This window comes from Lithobates pipiens, unplaced genomic scaffold, assembly GCF_037356315.1.
Source record: "Lithobates pipiens isolate NorthernLeopardFrog02 unplaced genomic scaffold, aLitPip1_a1.2 Scaffold_16, whole genome shotgun sequence".
NCBI classification, from domain to species: Eukaryota; Metazoa; Chordata; class Amphibia; order Anura; family Ranidae; genus Lithobates; species Lithobates pipiens.
This window is the reverse complement of record NW_027507748.1, coordinates 215,297,841-215,313,964: the sequence shown is the minus strand read 5'-3', so window position 1 is coordinate 215,313,964 and position 16,124 is coordinate 215,297,841. Positions and strand designations below refer to the sequence as shown.

The 16,124-nt window shown below is 44.2% G+C and overlaps 1 protein-coding gene across 1 annotated transcript in view; it reads right to left on the bottom strand.

Annotated features, from left to right (window-relative positions):
• Window positions 1–316: 316 nt before the first annotated feature.
• The window catches only part of LOC143982364 (uncharacterized), a 33,004-nt gene continuing 17,196 nt past the window's right edge, over window positions 317–16,124 (bottom strand). The window contains exons 2-3 of the mRNA XM_077481016.1: window positions 998–1,141; window positions 317–903 (exon numbers count right to left, since the gene is read on the bottom strand). Coding sequence (XP_077337142.1) covers window positions 746–903; window positions 998–1,141 — 302 coding nt within the window. The 3' untranslated portion in view covers window positions 317–745. The remainder of the gene's footprint in view (window positions 904–997; window positions 1,142–16,124) is intronic.

The window sequence follows — 16,124 nt, the reverse complement described above, 5'->3', positions numbered from 1 at the left end:
CAGGAAAATGGCATGATTGTCCAAATTTACACCTCACTGTGGGTGTTTTTTACTAAAGGCACATCCACTATGCACTACAAGTGCACTGCAAAAGTACATATGAAACTGCACTTGGAGTGCAAAGTGGAGTTGCCTTTAGTAAATCACACTCCTTCTCAGCACAAACTTAAATTTGACTACAAATACATTTTTGGTGCAATGAAAAAGGAAGCCACACATTGCTGATAATTAAACTTTTTAATCCAAGCACATTCACATGTGCGTTTCAAAAAGGTTTTTACAACAAACCAAGAAATTGTGTGTTTCAAAAACAGAGTTTAATCAAAATTTGGTTTACTTGGTGTTTTTGGGTAAACAGGCATGTATCAAACCGTAAAATACAGAACACAGGAACTTACAAAGTTCAAGTTTGAAACGAGAAGACAATATCAGACATGAGTATGTACAAACTGGGCTGATATTGCCTTCATCACATCGGGTGTCACCCCTGAAAAAAACTAATTTGGAAGATGCACACAGTGTGTCAACATGTGCTATCTCCCATCATGGGGGATCAATGTACATGCTTTGGGGCTGCAACCCCTTCATCTCAGACACTTTACACAAAACACGTACTTTGATCCCCCATGAAGGGAGATAGCGCATGTTTACACACTCTGTGCATCTTCCAAATTTGTAATTTCGAGAAATACAACATTTTGTTTTTAAAATAGCAAAAATAAAACCCTATCTAGTTTTTGGTGTTTCACACTCTCCCCAAAACATCAATGATGTTCTTCATTTTATTTTTAACATCATTGATGTTTTGCAGGATATTTTCCAAATCCCGATTGCACCCCATTATCTCCCCAATCTGGATCTGGGCACTTTCACTGGTAAAACGGGAATCTTCTTCCACATCACCTACAAAACAAAGCAAAAAAAAACACACCATGTAATAAAAATATGGTGACATACATTGATGAGCTTACCGGAAGCTATGTTCTCCGACACTCACCTGTTGTGGTGACAATTTGCCCAACCTCCACGATCTCTCCTTCCTCCTCCTCCTCCTGCTCCTCTGTTTCTGCTTTTGGAAGTTGTCCTTCTTTGGGAGGGGTGTGGTCCCTGGTGTCCTCATACTTGCCGAGTCTTCTCTCACCTATGAGAATGGAAAAAAATAAAGAATTAGCACACAGAGGGCAGAATTAACAATATGAAACATTGTTTGGAAGTGTTGTCCAATTGTTTATTTTGGCCGAGCTTCAAGGTCATAACATTATTGGGGACACTGTGTTCAGCTGGAATACTTACCGGAAGAACGATGTTTTCTACGAACGAATGAAACCATGGGGAATAGTCTGGAAAGAACGTCAGGGGCGGGCGGAGTTTCACGCATGCGCACTGTATATAAAACGCAACACGCGTGTGTCGTCCGTACGATCGGTGAACAGAGGGAGAAGCTGACGCGACGGACGTGCAAACGAAGGTAAAATTTTGAACTTGGTACATCACTAGGCTACACTGCTTCTAGATTGAGGCCTGCATTAGTGGAGTTTAGACTGACATTAGGGTTTGTCTTGTGTTGTGTCTTGCAGACATTATGGACGGCTTCAATGACCATAGCTTCCTCCCTCTGTTCATCGATAAATACAGAGACATGCCCATCCTGTGGCAAGCAACACACCCACTATATAGTAAGAAACAAAAGAGGCAGGCAGCAATGTTGCAACTGGTTGAGTTTGTGAAGTCGGTGGTCCCCAGGGCAGACGTCAAATATTTAAAAAAGAAAATTGGTAACCTCAGGAGTACATATATGAGGGAGAGGAGCAAGGTGCTGAAGTCCCTGCAATCTGGAGCTTCAGCAGAGGACGTTTATGTCCCCAGCCTGTGGTATTATGACAGGATGTATTTTCTGTCAGACCAGGCTGATGTCAGAGAATCCCTCTCTACTCTTCTTTCCATGCATCCTTCTATGCTCCATTCCACACCTGATGAGTCTTCCGACGCCCAACCTGGGCCTTCCACTCAGGAAGAAATGGAGCAGGCCAGCTTGAGCCAGGTATAGTATTGTTGTACATCTTTGTGGAGTCAAAATGAATGATGTTAACTTGATTTTTGCTCACTAATTGCTGAGTTTAGAAAGTGTTTCACATATCAATAGACAGCAGTGGCCAAAACCTTTGGGACAAGAAAGAAAAATGCTGGGCTCAGAATGATAGTCTTTTCTATTGGTTAACAATTTGCAACAGTGTTGATGTGAAAATTGTGTGTGTTTGATGAACCAAAAACTAAAACGATGTCCCTTTTTCATACACAGGAAGAACTCAGCCAGGACCAGGAGGGTGTGGAATGCAGCAGCCAGGAGATGGCTGTGGAAAGTGGCAGCCAGGAGGAGGCGGGCGTAAGCGGCAGCCAGGCGGTGGGCAGCCAAAGGAGCCTCACTGAATGCCAGGTCCCTCCCCTCCGCCTTCCACGCAGAAGGGCGAGAAAGGGGGGGAATGTTGAGGAGTCGGCCCTGAGGCTGATTGGTGAGGCTTCTGCGGCACTCCAAGCAAAACCCACCTACCAAGAGGCCTTTGCCGCCAAGGTTGCGTGCAAGCTTGATAAAATGGAGCAGGGGCAACAGATCTTGTGTGAGGAGGTTATTCCCCACACCCTCAACAGGGTCTTTTGGGCCAAATGACACCAGAAACACACTTGTGTGGTTTGGCCCATGCCCCTGCTCCTCCTCCTCCTTCTGCCACACCTCCAGCACCACAGCCACAGCCTGGAAGGAAGCGTGGAAGGAAGACCAGAGAGTGATGACCTGGGTTCAGTCTGGTCTGACAGAAGATGCAGCCTGTTGTAGTACCACAGCCTGGGAACATAGATGTCATCTGCTGCTGTTCCAGATTTCATGGACTTCAGGACCAGACTTCTCTTTCCAGACATGTACTCCTCAGGCCACCAAGTTTTGCGTTTAAATAGTTGATGGGGGCCAAAGGCTTCGCTAATCTCCCCAGTTTCAACATTGCTGCTTCCCTCTATTTGTCTTTATTTGTTACTGACACCGAAATAAAGGTATTTTTTGGTTTGAAGAAATACTTGTGTATGTGTTTTCCTTCCAAAAGGCCAGTTTAGGCCAGTTTATTTGTGAGCAGGCAGGTACATTTCAAAATAACAAAGTGAAATAAATAACAAGGGTTAACCACACTAAACAACCTCCTGTAGATTAAAAAACAAAATGAGCAGACTTTCCTCCTCGTGTGTGGGCGTTCATTTCAAAAGTACGGCGGATAGTCGGGCGGATTTAGTACGCTGTTTTAGTCCGCTGAAAAAGTGCCGTGTGTGGGCAAGTAGTCCGCTACATGTGTACGCGGCATTAGAAATCCTGAAGGCAGTGATTGGTTTTCGGGGTGCCGTATGCAGCTAGACTCCCAAAAAGTCCCACATATGTGGTATCCTCGTACTCAGGAGAAGCAGCAGAATATATTTTGGGGTGCAATTCCACATATAACTATGGTATGTGTGAGCATTATATCATTTAGTGACAACTTTTTGTAAACTTTTTTTTTTTGTGTGTCATTATTCAATCACTTGGGACAAAAAAAAAAAATATTCAATGGGCTCAACATGCCCCTCAACAATTTCCTTGGGGTGTCTACTTTCCAAAATGGGGTCATTTGGGGGGGGGGTTTGTACTGCCCTGCCATTTTAGCACCTCAAGAAATGAGATAGGCAGTCATAAATTAAAAGCTGTGTAAATTCCAGAAAATGTACTCTAGTTTGTAGACGCTATAACTTTTGCGCAAACCAATAAATATACGCTTATTGACATTTTGTTTACTAAAGACATGTGGCTGAATACATTTTGGCCTAAATGTATGACTAAAATTTAGTTTATTCGATTTTTCTTATAACAAAAAGTAGAAAATATCTTTTATTTTTTTTTTTATTTCAGTCTTTTTCCTTTTATATTGTAAAAAATGAATATCGCAGAGACAATCAAATACCATCAAAAAAAAGCTCTATTTGTGGGAAGAAAAGGATGCAAATTTTGTTTGGGTACAACACTGCATGATCGCGCAATTACCAGTTAAAGCAGTGCAGTGCGAAATTATAAAAAGACCTCTGGTCCTTAGGCTGACAATTGGTCCGGGGCTTAAGTAGTTAAACAATGTTGGCTCAAAAGCTAAAGCATGAGGAAACAGAGAAGCTGTTAACTTATGAGAGGTAGTGAGTGGTGGCAAAGAGAAGTGAGAAATGTGGCTTCGCAAAAAGAGGATGCCCTGTTCTGTGCATTCAGCTGAAGTCGCAAATCGCTGGTATGGAAACATGCCAGAGTTAAATTATGCCAAAGTTGTGCACAGGCTGCACAGGGTGGGTGAACACATGCTGAGTGTGGCATGAAAGTAAGGTGATCAGATGTCTCCAGTTTCTGTCCCTGATTTGGTTAAATATCTTGTCTCTGTCTCAGATATGGTGTTCCCAGAACAGAGGCACTGGGCCAAAAACCTGTCTAGCAACTTGTTTAATTTTTTGCCTGAGTAGGAGGAAGGAGGGTACATGCATTACACCCAGCATTGCTGACTAATGATACCTGTGTTACCCCTATTTAGGGATGAGCCGAACACCCCCCCCCCCAGTTTGGTTTTCAGCAGAACACGCGAACAGGCAAAAAATGAGTTTGAACACGCTAACACCATTAAAGTTTATGGGACACAGATGGGACACGAAAGTGAAAAATCAAAAGTGCTAATTTTAAGGACTTGTATGCAAGTTATTGCCTAAAAAGTGTTTGGGGACCTGGGTCCTGCCCGAGGGGACATGTATCAATGCTAAAAAAGTTTTAAAAACTGAAGTTTTTTCAGAAGCAGTGACTTTAATAATGCTTAAAGTGAAACAATAAAAATGAAATATTCCTTTAAATATCGTGTCCTTAGTATGCCTGTAAAGTAGCGCATATTTCCCATGTTTATAACAGTGCCACAGCAAAATGGCATTTCTAAAGGAAAAAATGTCATTTATAACTGCTTGCGGCCATAATGTATTGTCGGATCCCGGCAATATAGATAAAAATACCAAAGATACCAAAACAAATGGTGTGGATGTCACCCCCAAAAGGTCTGGTATGGATATTATGGGGAACGCCGCACCCACATTTTTTTTTAAATGGCGTGGGGGTCTCCCTTGCCCCCAGGCACTATATACTCTGAACAGCAGTATATATTATATGACCTGCCCTATATACTCTGCAGAAAATTGGGCCTTAGGTGTTGGTGGTACCAGAACACTGTAAGCCCTCACAGTTACTCTTGTTGGGCTCAGAAACTAGCCCTGTTGTGAAATATTATATCAAGAATTGTAATTACATGCCCATGTTAAACAGGGGCAAAAAAATTGGGCCTTGGTTGGTGGTGCCCTAAACCAAAAATATTGTTGGAAGCTAGCATCATCAAGATTGAGGAGGAATAGGATAGTCAGCATAGGCAGTCTTCAAGGGATCCCAGATCCATATCAAATTCAATCAGTTACATCAGCATCAGGTTCTTGATAGCTGCTGATCCAAGACTGATTCATTTTTATGAATGTGAGCCTATGAACGGAGTCTGTGAACAGGCGCACTCTTTGATTCATTACAAACCCTCCAGCAGCACTGAATGTGCATTCAGAAAGCGCCACCACCAAGGAACTTTTTAGAAGTCAGCGCGGGAGTCAGCAGCGCTCTGCACCTGTGGAGCTCTGCGGTGTGATGTAATAGGGTGGCTGCGCTTAAGCTGCTGTCAAAAACCATGAAACAGACTGAGACAGAAGTACAATCAAATCACACTTGTTTATTAATAAAAATAAAAAGGTAAATATTAAAGCGTAGTCAAGCATAGCCAGATTCCTGTAGCCAGATCGGGTAGGCAGCCAGTTCAAAGTTCATTAACCAGATCGGGTAATCAGCCAGGCCGGAAATCAGGGATCCAAGGAGAGCAACAGCAAGCAGGATAAGAAGCCAGGTGGGATGTCAGCAAGCCAGACTTGAAACAAACAGCAGGAGATGGTTCCCTGTGATGTGACCAACGTGAAGGCAAATGAAAAAGTGAGCAGGAAGGCTTTAAGTAGGCAGGTTAGACAAGCATCATCATCGGGAACAGCTGGTAACTGTGGAAAGAGAAGAGAGTTGGCAATTACCCGACAGCTGAGCGGCCAGCCCAGAGGAGGAAGAGCTAAGCCAGCCCTGACAGTACCCCTCCCCATGACCCCTCTCCCTCGGAGGGCCACCGGGCTTGAGGGGAAACCGTCTATGGAACTCGCGGAGGAGAACAGGGGCATGTACGTCAGAGGATGAAACCCAGGAGCATTCCTCCGGACTGTACCCCATCCAATGCACCAGGTACTGTATGCGCCCACGGAACCTACTTGAGTCAACAATGGATTGTACCTCATACTCCTCATGGTTCTCAACCAGAATAGGGTGAGGACGTGGCACTGAGGTGGTAAATCGGTTACAGACTAACGGTTTCAATAAGGAGACATGAAACACATTAGAGATATGCATACTAGGAGGAAGGTCCAACGCGTAAGCTACTGGGTTAATCCTGCGAAGGATACGGAACGGTCCAATAAACGGAGGTGCAAACTTCAGGGAGGGAACACGAGGCCGGAGGTTGCGAGATGACAGCCAGACCCTGTCCCCTAGGAAGGTGCAGGCAGGCGTTTGCGGTCAGCATGGCATCTGTACCTATTATTAGCATGACGCAAAGTCTCCTGGACTTGTACCCAAGTGGAACGAAGACCACGGAGATGCTCTTCTAACACAGGAATACTCTGCGGAACAAACGAGTCAGGCAACATGGAAGGTTGGAAACCATAATTCGCCATAAATTGAGACAATCGGGAGGCAGAATTCAAAGCACTGTTGTGAGCAAATTCTGCCCTAGGTAATAGGTCAGACCAGTTGTTATGATGGTCAGAAATATAGCAACGTAGAAATTGCTCCAAGGACTGATTGGCTCGTTCTGCGGCTCCATTAGACTGTGGGTGATATGCAGAAGAGAACGCAAGCTGGATTCCCAACTGTGCACAAAAGGCTCGCCAGAACCGAAAGACAAACTGACTGCCCCTATCCGTGACAATCACCTTGGGTAGCCCATGTAAGAGAAAGATCTCCCGAGCAAAAATGGAAGCCAGTTCCTTAGAGGTGGGCAACTTCTTAAGTGGAATACAATGACACATCTTTGAGAACCGGTCAACCACCATAAGGATAACAGTATTGCCTTGGGAATTGGGCAATTCCACAATGAAATCCATAGACAGGTGAGTCCAGGGCCTCTCTCCATTGGGTATGGGTTGTAGGGGGCACACTTGAAGGTGTCGTGGAGTCTTACTCTGAGCACACACGGGACAGGCAGCTGCGAAGGCAGTAACATCAGCCCATAGACTAGGCCACCAGATATGTTGGGAGATGGCCCAAATGAGTTGATTCTTCCCAGGGTGGCCAGCTGCCTTGGAAGAATGATAAGTCTGGAGCACTGCAGTACGGAGGCTCTCTGGGACAAAACAGCGGTCACAAGGTTTATCAGGAGGAGCATGGACCTCAGCATCAAGAATTTTGTCACCCAAAGGAGAATTAAAACTGGTGCGAACCGTAGCCAAGATACGATCAGGAGGAATCATAGGAACCGGAACCGACTCCGACTTGGAAGAGGAGGAAAATTGTCGTGACAAGGCATCAGCCCTTACATTCTTAGTACCGGGTAAGAATGAGACAAGGAAATTAAAGCTCGACAAGAAAAGAGCCCATCGCGCCCTTCTGGGAGAGAGTCGCTTAGCCTCAGACAAGAATGTAAGATTCTTACGGTCAGTAAGAATAAGAACAGGCACAGTGGTACCTTCAAGGAGATGTCTCCATTCTTTCAGGGCTAAAATGATCACCAACGGCTCTCTGTCACCAATCTCATAATTGCCCTCAGCAGGTGACAATTTCTTGGAAAAGTAGCCCCACGGATGCATAGCGCTCTCAGAGTTAGGACGTTGAGACAGAAGGGCGCCAACTCCCATCTCAGAAGCATCAACTTCTAGGATAAAAGGCAACGTAGGATCAGGATGTGCCAACACAGGAGCAGAAACAAAGGCAGCCTTGAGAGTCTCAAAGGTCTTAATGGACTTCGGAGACCAACTCTGTGGGTTACCGTCCTTTCTAGTCATATTAGTCAGAGGCTTGACCAGAGATGAGAAGTTATGAATAAACTTACGATAGTAGTTGGGAAAGCCCAGGAAACGCTGCAGAGGACATAAACCCACGGGTCGAGGCCACTGTAGGACTGCCGACAGTTTCTCTGGGTCCATCGAAAAACCAGCAGTGGAAATGACATAACCCAGGAATGTAACCTGTTCACGATGGAACTCGCACTTCTCCAGTTTACAATAGAGATTGTTCTCTCTTAGTTTCTGAAGTACACGACAGACATCTATGTGGTGGCTCTCCAGGGACTTGAAAAATATGAGGATATCATCGAGATAAACCACCACACACAATTGCAACAAATCTTGGAGGACATCGTTAATAAATTCCTGGAAAACTGCTGGGGCGTTACAAAAGCCAAAAGGCATTACCAGGTATTCATAATGGCCTGTTCTGGTATTAAACACAGTTTTCCACTCATCGCCCTCCTTAATGCGCACAAGATTGTATGCCCCTCTGAGGTCAAGCTTTTTGAAAACCATTGCTCCCTTGAGGCGGTCAAATAACTCCGTAATCAATGGAATCGGGTAGGCATTCTTAATAGTGACACGATTGAGACCCCTGTAATCTATCTATAAGGTCTCAGTTCACTTCTCTTCTTTTTCACAAAGAAGAAACCGGCACCAGCAGGAGACGAGGACTTGCGGATGAAACATTGAGAAAGTGCGTCAGCAACATACTCCTCCGTGGCCTTATCCTCCAAGACTGACAAAGGGTAAACCCGGCCACGAGGAGGTATGGCACCAGGTTGAAGGTCAATTGCGCAATCATAAGGCCAGTGTGGAGACAAACTACCAGCTTGACCTTTATCAAAGACATCACCAAAATCACGGTACTCCTCCGGCAAGGAGGGGAGAGAAGCGGTGCACAGGACCTTGGATACCTTCAGGAAGCATGTCTCACTGCATTGTGGTGACCAGGAGAGAACCTCAGCACGGAGCCAATCAAAAGAGGGGTTGTGCCTCTGTAACCAAGGATAACCAATAACCAGCAGAAATCTGGGTGAGGAAATAACTTGGAATTGGATTATCTCATGGTGAAGAGCCCCTACAGCCATGGACAACGGAACCGTCTCAGGAGTCACATGAGCAGGCTGTAAAGATCTCCCATCAAGAGCCGGAGCGTGCGGGAACATCAAGAACCCTTTTAAAGGAGGCCGCAAACTGAGGTTAGCTCAAGACAACAGGTTTTTGCGTCTCCCATAGAGGGTTAGCCCAGGCCAAGGCTCTCTCAGAAAGCAAAGATATCACAAAACCTACTTTGCTTCTGTCAGTGGGAAACGCCTGGGGCAGCATTTCGAAGTATATCTCAACCTGATTGAGAAACCCTCTGCAGTGAACTGGATCGCCTCCAAATCAGTGGGGAAGTGAAGCAGAACCAGACATATCTCTTATAGAAGTAATACTCGAGGCGGGTGCCTGCACAGAGAGGCTGGCGCAGCAGCATGGACGGCCTGCGACTCAGGTTGTCCCGGAGCAGCCACCGTGGGGGATTCCAGGTGAGCCATGCGATTCAGGAACGTTTGTAATGCCAAGGCAAACTGATCCATGCGGTGATCTTGCTCATCCAATCTGGAAAAAATCTTACCAACAAGTGGATTGACTGTATCATCTGAATTAATGGCCTTCGCGTACTGTCAGAAACCATGAAACAGACTGAGACAGAAGTACAATCAAATCACACTTGTTTATTATTAAAAATAAAAAGGTAAATATAAAAAAGCGTAGTCAAGCATAGCCAGAGTCCTGTAGCCAGATCGGGTAGTCAGTCAGTCCAAAGTTCATTAACCAGATCGGGTAATCAGCCAGGCCGGAAGTCAGGGATCCAAGGAGAGCAACCGCAAGCAGGATAAGAAGCCAGGTGGGATGTCAGCAAGCCAGACTTGAAACAAACAGCAGGAGATGGTTCCCTGTGATGTGACCAATGCGAAGGCAAATGAAAAAGTGAGCAGGAAGGCTTTAAATAGGCAGGTCAGACAAGCATCATCGGGAACAGCTGGTAACTGTGGAAAGAGAAGAGAGCTGGCAATTAGCCGACAGCTGAGTGGCCAGCCCAGAGGAGGAAGAGCTAAGCCAGCCCTGACAGCTGCCCACTAGAGGACATCCTGCCTTGTTGGAGTTGTGCCTCCTCCTCTTTCTCTCTTCTCTCAGGCACCCAAGTACAGCCAGTGACCTCATCATCCCCTTCCTCCTTGTCACGGGAGCAAACTTGGCAGTATGCTGTAGCTGGGGGAACATGACTGCCAGTTTCTTGTCCTTCTGTGGCACCCCCTCTCTCTAGGCTCACGTTACTCCCTTCCTCAACCTGGCAACCAACATCGGAGCCTTCAAATCGATGCTGATCCTCCAGTAGCATGTACCAGACACTGTGAGTGAATAATTTTGGGGACTCCTCCGTGCATGATGGTGGGCTACGGAAGGAGTGACTGTGGACAAGGAGCCAGTGGAATAGGTTGCTTTAGCAGCTGCGTTGGAAGGCAAAATACTCTGAGCCTGGGTGACAGAAGATGAGGAGGATGAGGACGGCTTTTTTTATCCACTCCACCAACTCTTCTGCATGTTGTGGCTTAATTACACGGCCAGCAGCAGAAAAAAAAAGTAAAAGCATGCCCCATGGCCACCTGTAGAGGATGCATCATGTCCATGACCACCACTGTTGATTGTAGACACAGAGCCTGCTTGCCCTTTTTTAGTGGCCTGTGAGCCTCTCCTTGGAGGCCTTCCAGACATGATGTATTTTTTCGTTTTGCAACACCACACTACACTGTATTAGATACTGTTTACACCACCTGCACTGTATTAGAAACTGTACAACGGCCTCACTGTATTTTATACTGTGTACACCACCAGAAGTGTAGTAGAAACTGTACACACAGTATTAGATACTGTGTAAACTGCCTGCACTGTATTAGAAACTGTACCACAGCTGCACTGTATTGTGTACCGTGTACACCACCAGAAGTGTAGTAGAAACTGTACACACTGTATTAGATACTTTGTACACCACCAGAAAAGTAGTAGAAACTGTAATACGGCTGTACTGTATTGTGTACACAACCAGAAATGTATTTGAAATTGTACACACTGTATTAGATACTGTGTACACTGCCTGCACTGGAATAGAAACTGTACTACAGCTGAACTGTATTGTGTACTGTGTACACCAACAGAAGTGTAGTAGAAACTGTACATATAATATTAGATACTGTGTACACCACCAGAAAAGTAGTAGAAACAGTACTATGGCTTAACTGTATTGTATACTGTGTATACCACCAGAAGTGTATTAGAAACTGTACACACTGTATTAGATACTGTGTACACCGCCTGCACTGTATCAGAAACTACTATGGCTGCACTGTGTTGTGTACTGGGTACACCACCAGAAGTGTAGTAGAAACTGTACACACTGTATTATATACTGTGTACACCACCAGAAAAGTAGTAGAAACTGTACATACTGTATTAGATACTGTGTACACCACCTGCACTAGATTAGATACTGTGTACACTGCCTGAAGTGTATTAGAAACAGCACACCACCAAATGCACTGTAGATATACTGGATGCAGAATATATATACATACATACATATATGTATATATATATATATATATATATATATATATATATATATATATATATATATTTATTTATTTATTAATACACCGCCTGAAGTATATTAGAAACAGTACACCACAGAATGCACTGTATATATAGGCTATACTGGATGCAGAGTGTATATATATATATATATATATTAATACATCGCCTGAAGTGTATTAAAAACAGTACACCACAGAATGCATTGTAGAGGCTACAGCGTGTGTGTGTGTGTGTGTGTATATATATGTATATATATATATATATATATATATATATATATATATATATATATATATATATATATATATATATATATATATATATATAAATATATATATATATATATAAATATATATATAAATAGACACACAAGACTGTATATGTGTGTGTATATATATATATATATATATATATATATATATATATAAATTCACTGCCTGCACTGACTGAATATCAAGTAAACAGTGAATATATAGTCTATGCTAAATGCAGAGTATATATATATATATTATATATATATATATATATATATATATATATATATATATATATATATATATATCAAATACACTGCCACTAACTGAATAACCTGCCTGCTTAATCTAACTCAAGTCCACGCCAACAACACTACACACGCCCACTGTGTAAGCAGCCTTATATAGTGCAGGGCGTGGACTTAGTCCCCCTGAGCCCTGATTGGCCAAAGGCCCCCTGTCTTTGACCAATTATGGCTCTCTCAGCAGAGCGTGCTGTGATTGGCCAAAGCATGCAGGTCAGGTGCATTCTCAGTAAGTACCTCTCATTAGTGACCACCTGTGTCATGGTGGAGACCTCATGTTCTCCGATATAGAGGAGTATAGCTCCCGTGGTTCAGAGAAGCAGGATCTCTCAATCTATGGATAGTGTAGGATCCACTAATCATGGGGTACTTTGTTGCAGTAAGTGGGCTTAAGCACCATATAGCAATATGGTGTGACCAAATCCCCATATTTTTTGATAATGTTTTTTGAAAATGTCCAGGTGTTTTTAAAAAGCCTTGCTGGAGGTAAATGTTAGTTTTGCATGTGTGCGCTGTAATATTTTTGTTCTGTTGTATGGTCTTATAGCAGCACCATCTTTATGCATTTTTTTAGAGTGTGTCCCCCAAATGTCTTGTTTGTCTATTGTATGGATTCTGACCAAATCCTTTTGGGTGGAGAACCCCACTCCCTCAGTAAGTACCTCTCCTTAGTGACCACCTGTGTCATGGTGGAGACCTCATGTTCTCTCATATAGAGGAGTATAGCTCCCATGGTTCAGAGAAGCAGGATCTCCCAATTTATGGATAGTGTAGGACCCACTAAGTGGGCTTAAGCACCATATAGCAATATGGTGTGACCAAATCCCCATATTTTTTGATAATGTTTTTTGAATATGTCTAGGTGTTTTTAAAAAGCCTTGCTGGAGGTAAATGTTAGTTTTTCATGTGTGCACTGTAATATTTTTGTTCTGTTGTATGGTCTTATGGCAGCACCATCTTTATGCATTTATACGTGGACTTAGTTCTCCTGAGCCATGATTGGCCAAAGGCCCCATCTTTGGCCAATTATGGCTCTCTCAGCAGAGCATGCTGTGATTGGCCAAAGCATGCAGGTCAGGTGCATTCTTTGGCCAATCATCATACAGCAATGCACTGTGATCTCGCAGATTTCAGGGATTTCAGGGATCATAAATAAGGTGGGGCTCCTAAGTCAGTAAACAAGTAACCTGGAGTTCAGAGAATAGGAGTAGGGATGAGCTAGATTTTCAGGTCGAAAATAAGTTCGACTCGACCATCTGGTGTTTGCCCATTCGTTGAACGGCGAACATTATGGGGCGTTTGCGGAAAATTCGAGCCCCGCGGAATGCCCCATAATGTTCGACGAATGGGCAAACATCGATGTTCGAGTCAAACTTATTTTCAACCCGAAAATAGAGCTCATCCCTACTCCTATTCTCTGAACTCCAGGTTAATTTTTACTGACTCAAGAGCCCCAACTTATTTACGATCCCTGAAATCTGTATCACTTACTACTGACACCTATGTTACTACTGATCTCTGAATTCTGCTTGGCTTATTATTATCCTCTGATCTCTTCATTACTTACTACTGAACTCTGCATTACTTAATTCTTGACCATTGAACTCTGTGAATTAAAGTGTTTGTTAAAGCATAAGATTATTTACTGCCCCCCCCCCCCCCCCCCCAAGTACATACCTGAGCCCGATCTCGAACCAGTGCTGTGCATGAGAGCCAAGGCTCTCTCGGTCCTCATGAGTTCATATACAGTGGTAGGAGCCATTGGCTCCCACTGCTGTCATTCAGAGCCAGTGACAAGGGATCGGGGGTTCAGGTCGAGTCCCACTCTGTGTGTCTTATAGACACACAGAGTGGGACTCAAGAGCAAGCATGCACAAGTGCCCATATATCAAGCCACTTGCCTGGGACCTGAGAAGAGGAGGATAGAGGCTGCCCCTTGCAAAGCCATTGCACAGAGCAGGTAAGTATGACATGTTTGTTATTTTTATTTTTAAATCTAACCTTTACGCCCCTTTCACAAAGGCGGACCGATTGGGTCTGCCTTTCAGTTTTTTAGACAGACCATCCTTTGCTCTCTATGGAGTGGTGGATGCAAACAGACATGTGTCAGTTTACACCCGCCAACATCCAATATGATCCTATCCAATAAAACAAATAGATGGGGGATCCTTTCCCCATCTGTCAGGCGGATCAGATGACAGTCGGATGAAAACAGACTGGAGGTCCATTTTTTTTTGTATTCATTTATTTTTTATTTATTTTTTCCCTTACACAAAAGTGACAAACAAATAACAAACAAATATAAGAAATCAAAGCATAAACGAATCCTTCAATATCACCACATTTACATACATATCCATCGCTACTATATGATGGTACTGGAAGGTGGCCAGGGGGTTACTAGATGAGGAGAGAGACAAAAGAGGATGGGAGTCCTTAATTTTCCCCAAGTGTTATATCCCTTCTTTAAGTGCTTTTATTATACCCTTGTGATTTTCGGTGCTTTAGTGTTAGTGAACTTAACACTAACACTTTTTTTTATTTTTCATTTAAGTTCCAAAAAAATAAAGACTGGAGGTCCATTTACATGCAACCCCCTCTAGTGGAGCAGACACAGACCTGTCATCCACCTGCTTGGCAGAGATCAACGGACACATCCCCCGGTGAGCAGGCAGATCTGCTGGTGGAAACCACTCGTGTGAAAGAGCCCTAACAATCACTTTAATTAATCTTGACCCCTGCATTCTGCATGTTACACAGTCCTGGCCCCTATAGTCTACATGTTATACATATCTGATCCCTGCACTCTGTGTATTATGCACTCTTGAAGTGGAGCAGAGTAGGTTTTATTTAACCATATCCCTTTAAGCTCTCCCACTATCAGCACAATTTGCCTGAATTCACCATTTGATGCAGTGTGACTTGCAGTAGTGGTGCATTCATAAGGGTGCACGGGCGCTAAGCCCTCTCTCCTGCCACCCCCTCTAGCACCAATGGATAGATTCATGCATTGCATGAATCTATCTATGGCCGCCACTGCGCCACTGCTACCCCCTATAAAGGCGCCTGGCCCCTTTTCGGGCGCAGGGTGCCTGAATTACAGTTTTGAGGGGGGGGGGGGGGGGGTTTGAAGCACCTGATTGGAGCCATAGAGGTGTCAAAAAAAGATGACCTGCGAACGCCATACTGGGTGTTCGCAGGTCACTCAGCTGTGTTAGAAAAGCGAATGAGTATTCGCTTTCCTAACACTACACCTCCTCTCTTACCCATCACCTGATTGGCTGAAAGGATAGGAGCTGTGATTGGACGCCAGGCATCCAATCATAGCAGGGGACGGGAAGAGAGGATGGGAGAAGACATCGAGAAGATGTCCCACCGAGACAGGTAAGTGGATACGGCGGGGGGGCACACTGGCAGCATTTGATATGGCACAGTGGCGGTGCTTGATGGGACACAGTGGGAGCAAATGATGGGCACAGTGGCGGCAATTGATGGGACACAGTGGGAGGAATTGATGGGCACAGTGGCGGCAATTGATGGGCACAATGGCTGTGTTTGCTGGCACATTGGCGGCAATAGATGAGCACAGTGGCTGCGTCTGATGGCACAGGTTATTCAGTGTAGTGCCTGCAGTCTACAGTACATTGGGTGCTCTATACGCCTGTTGAGAGTTATAATCTCGGAACATGTGAATGGCACTACAAATATTAATGCTAAAAATCCATACCCTCAATACTAGAAAACCGTATGGACGTATGGAACGATA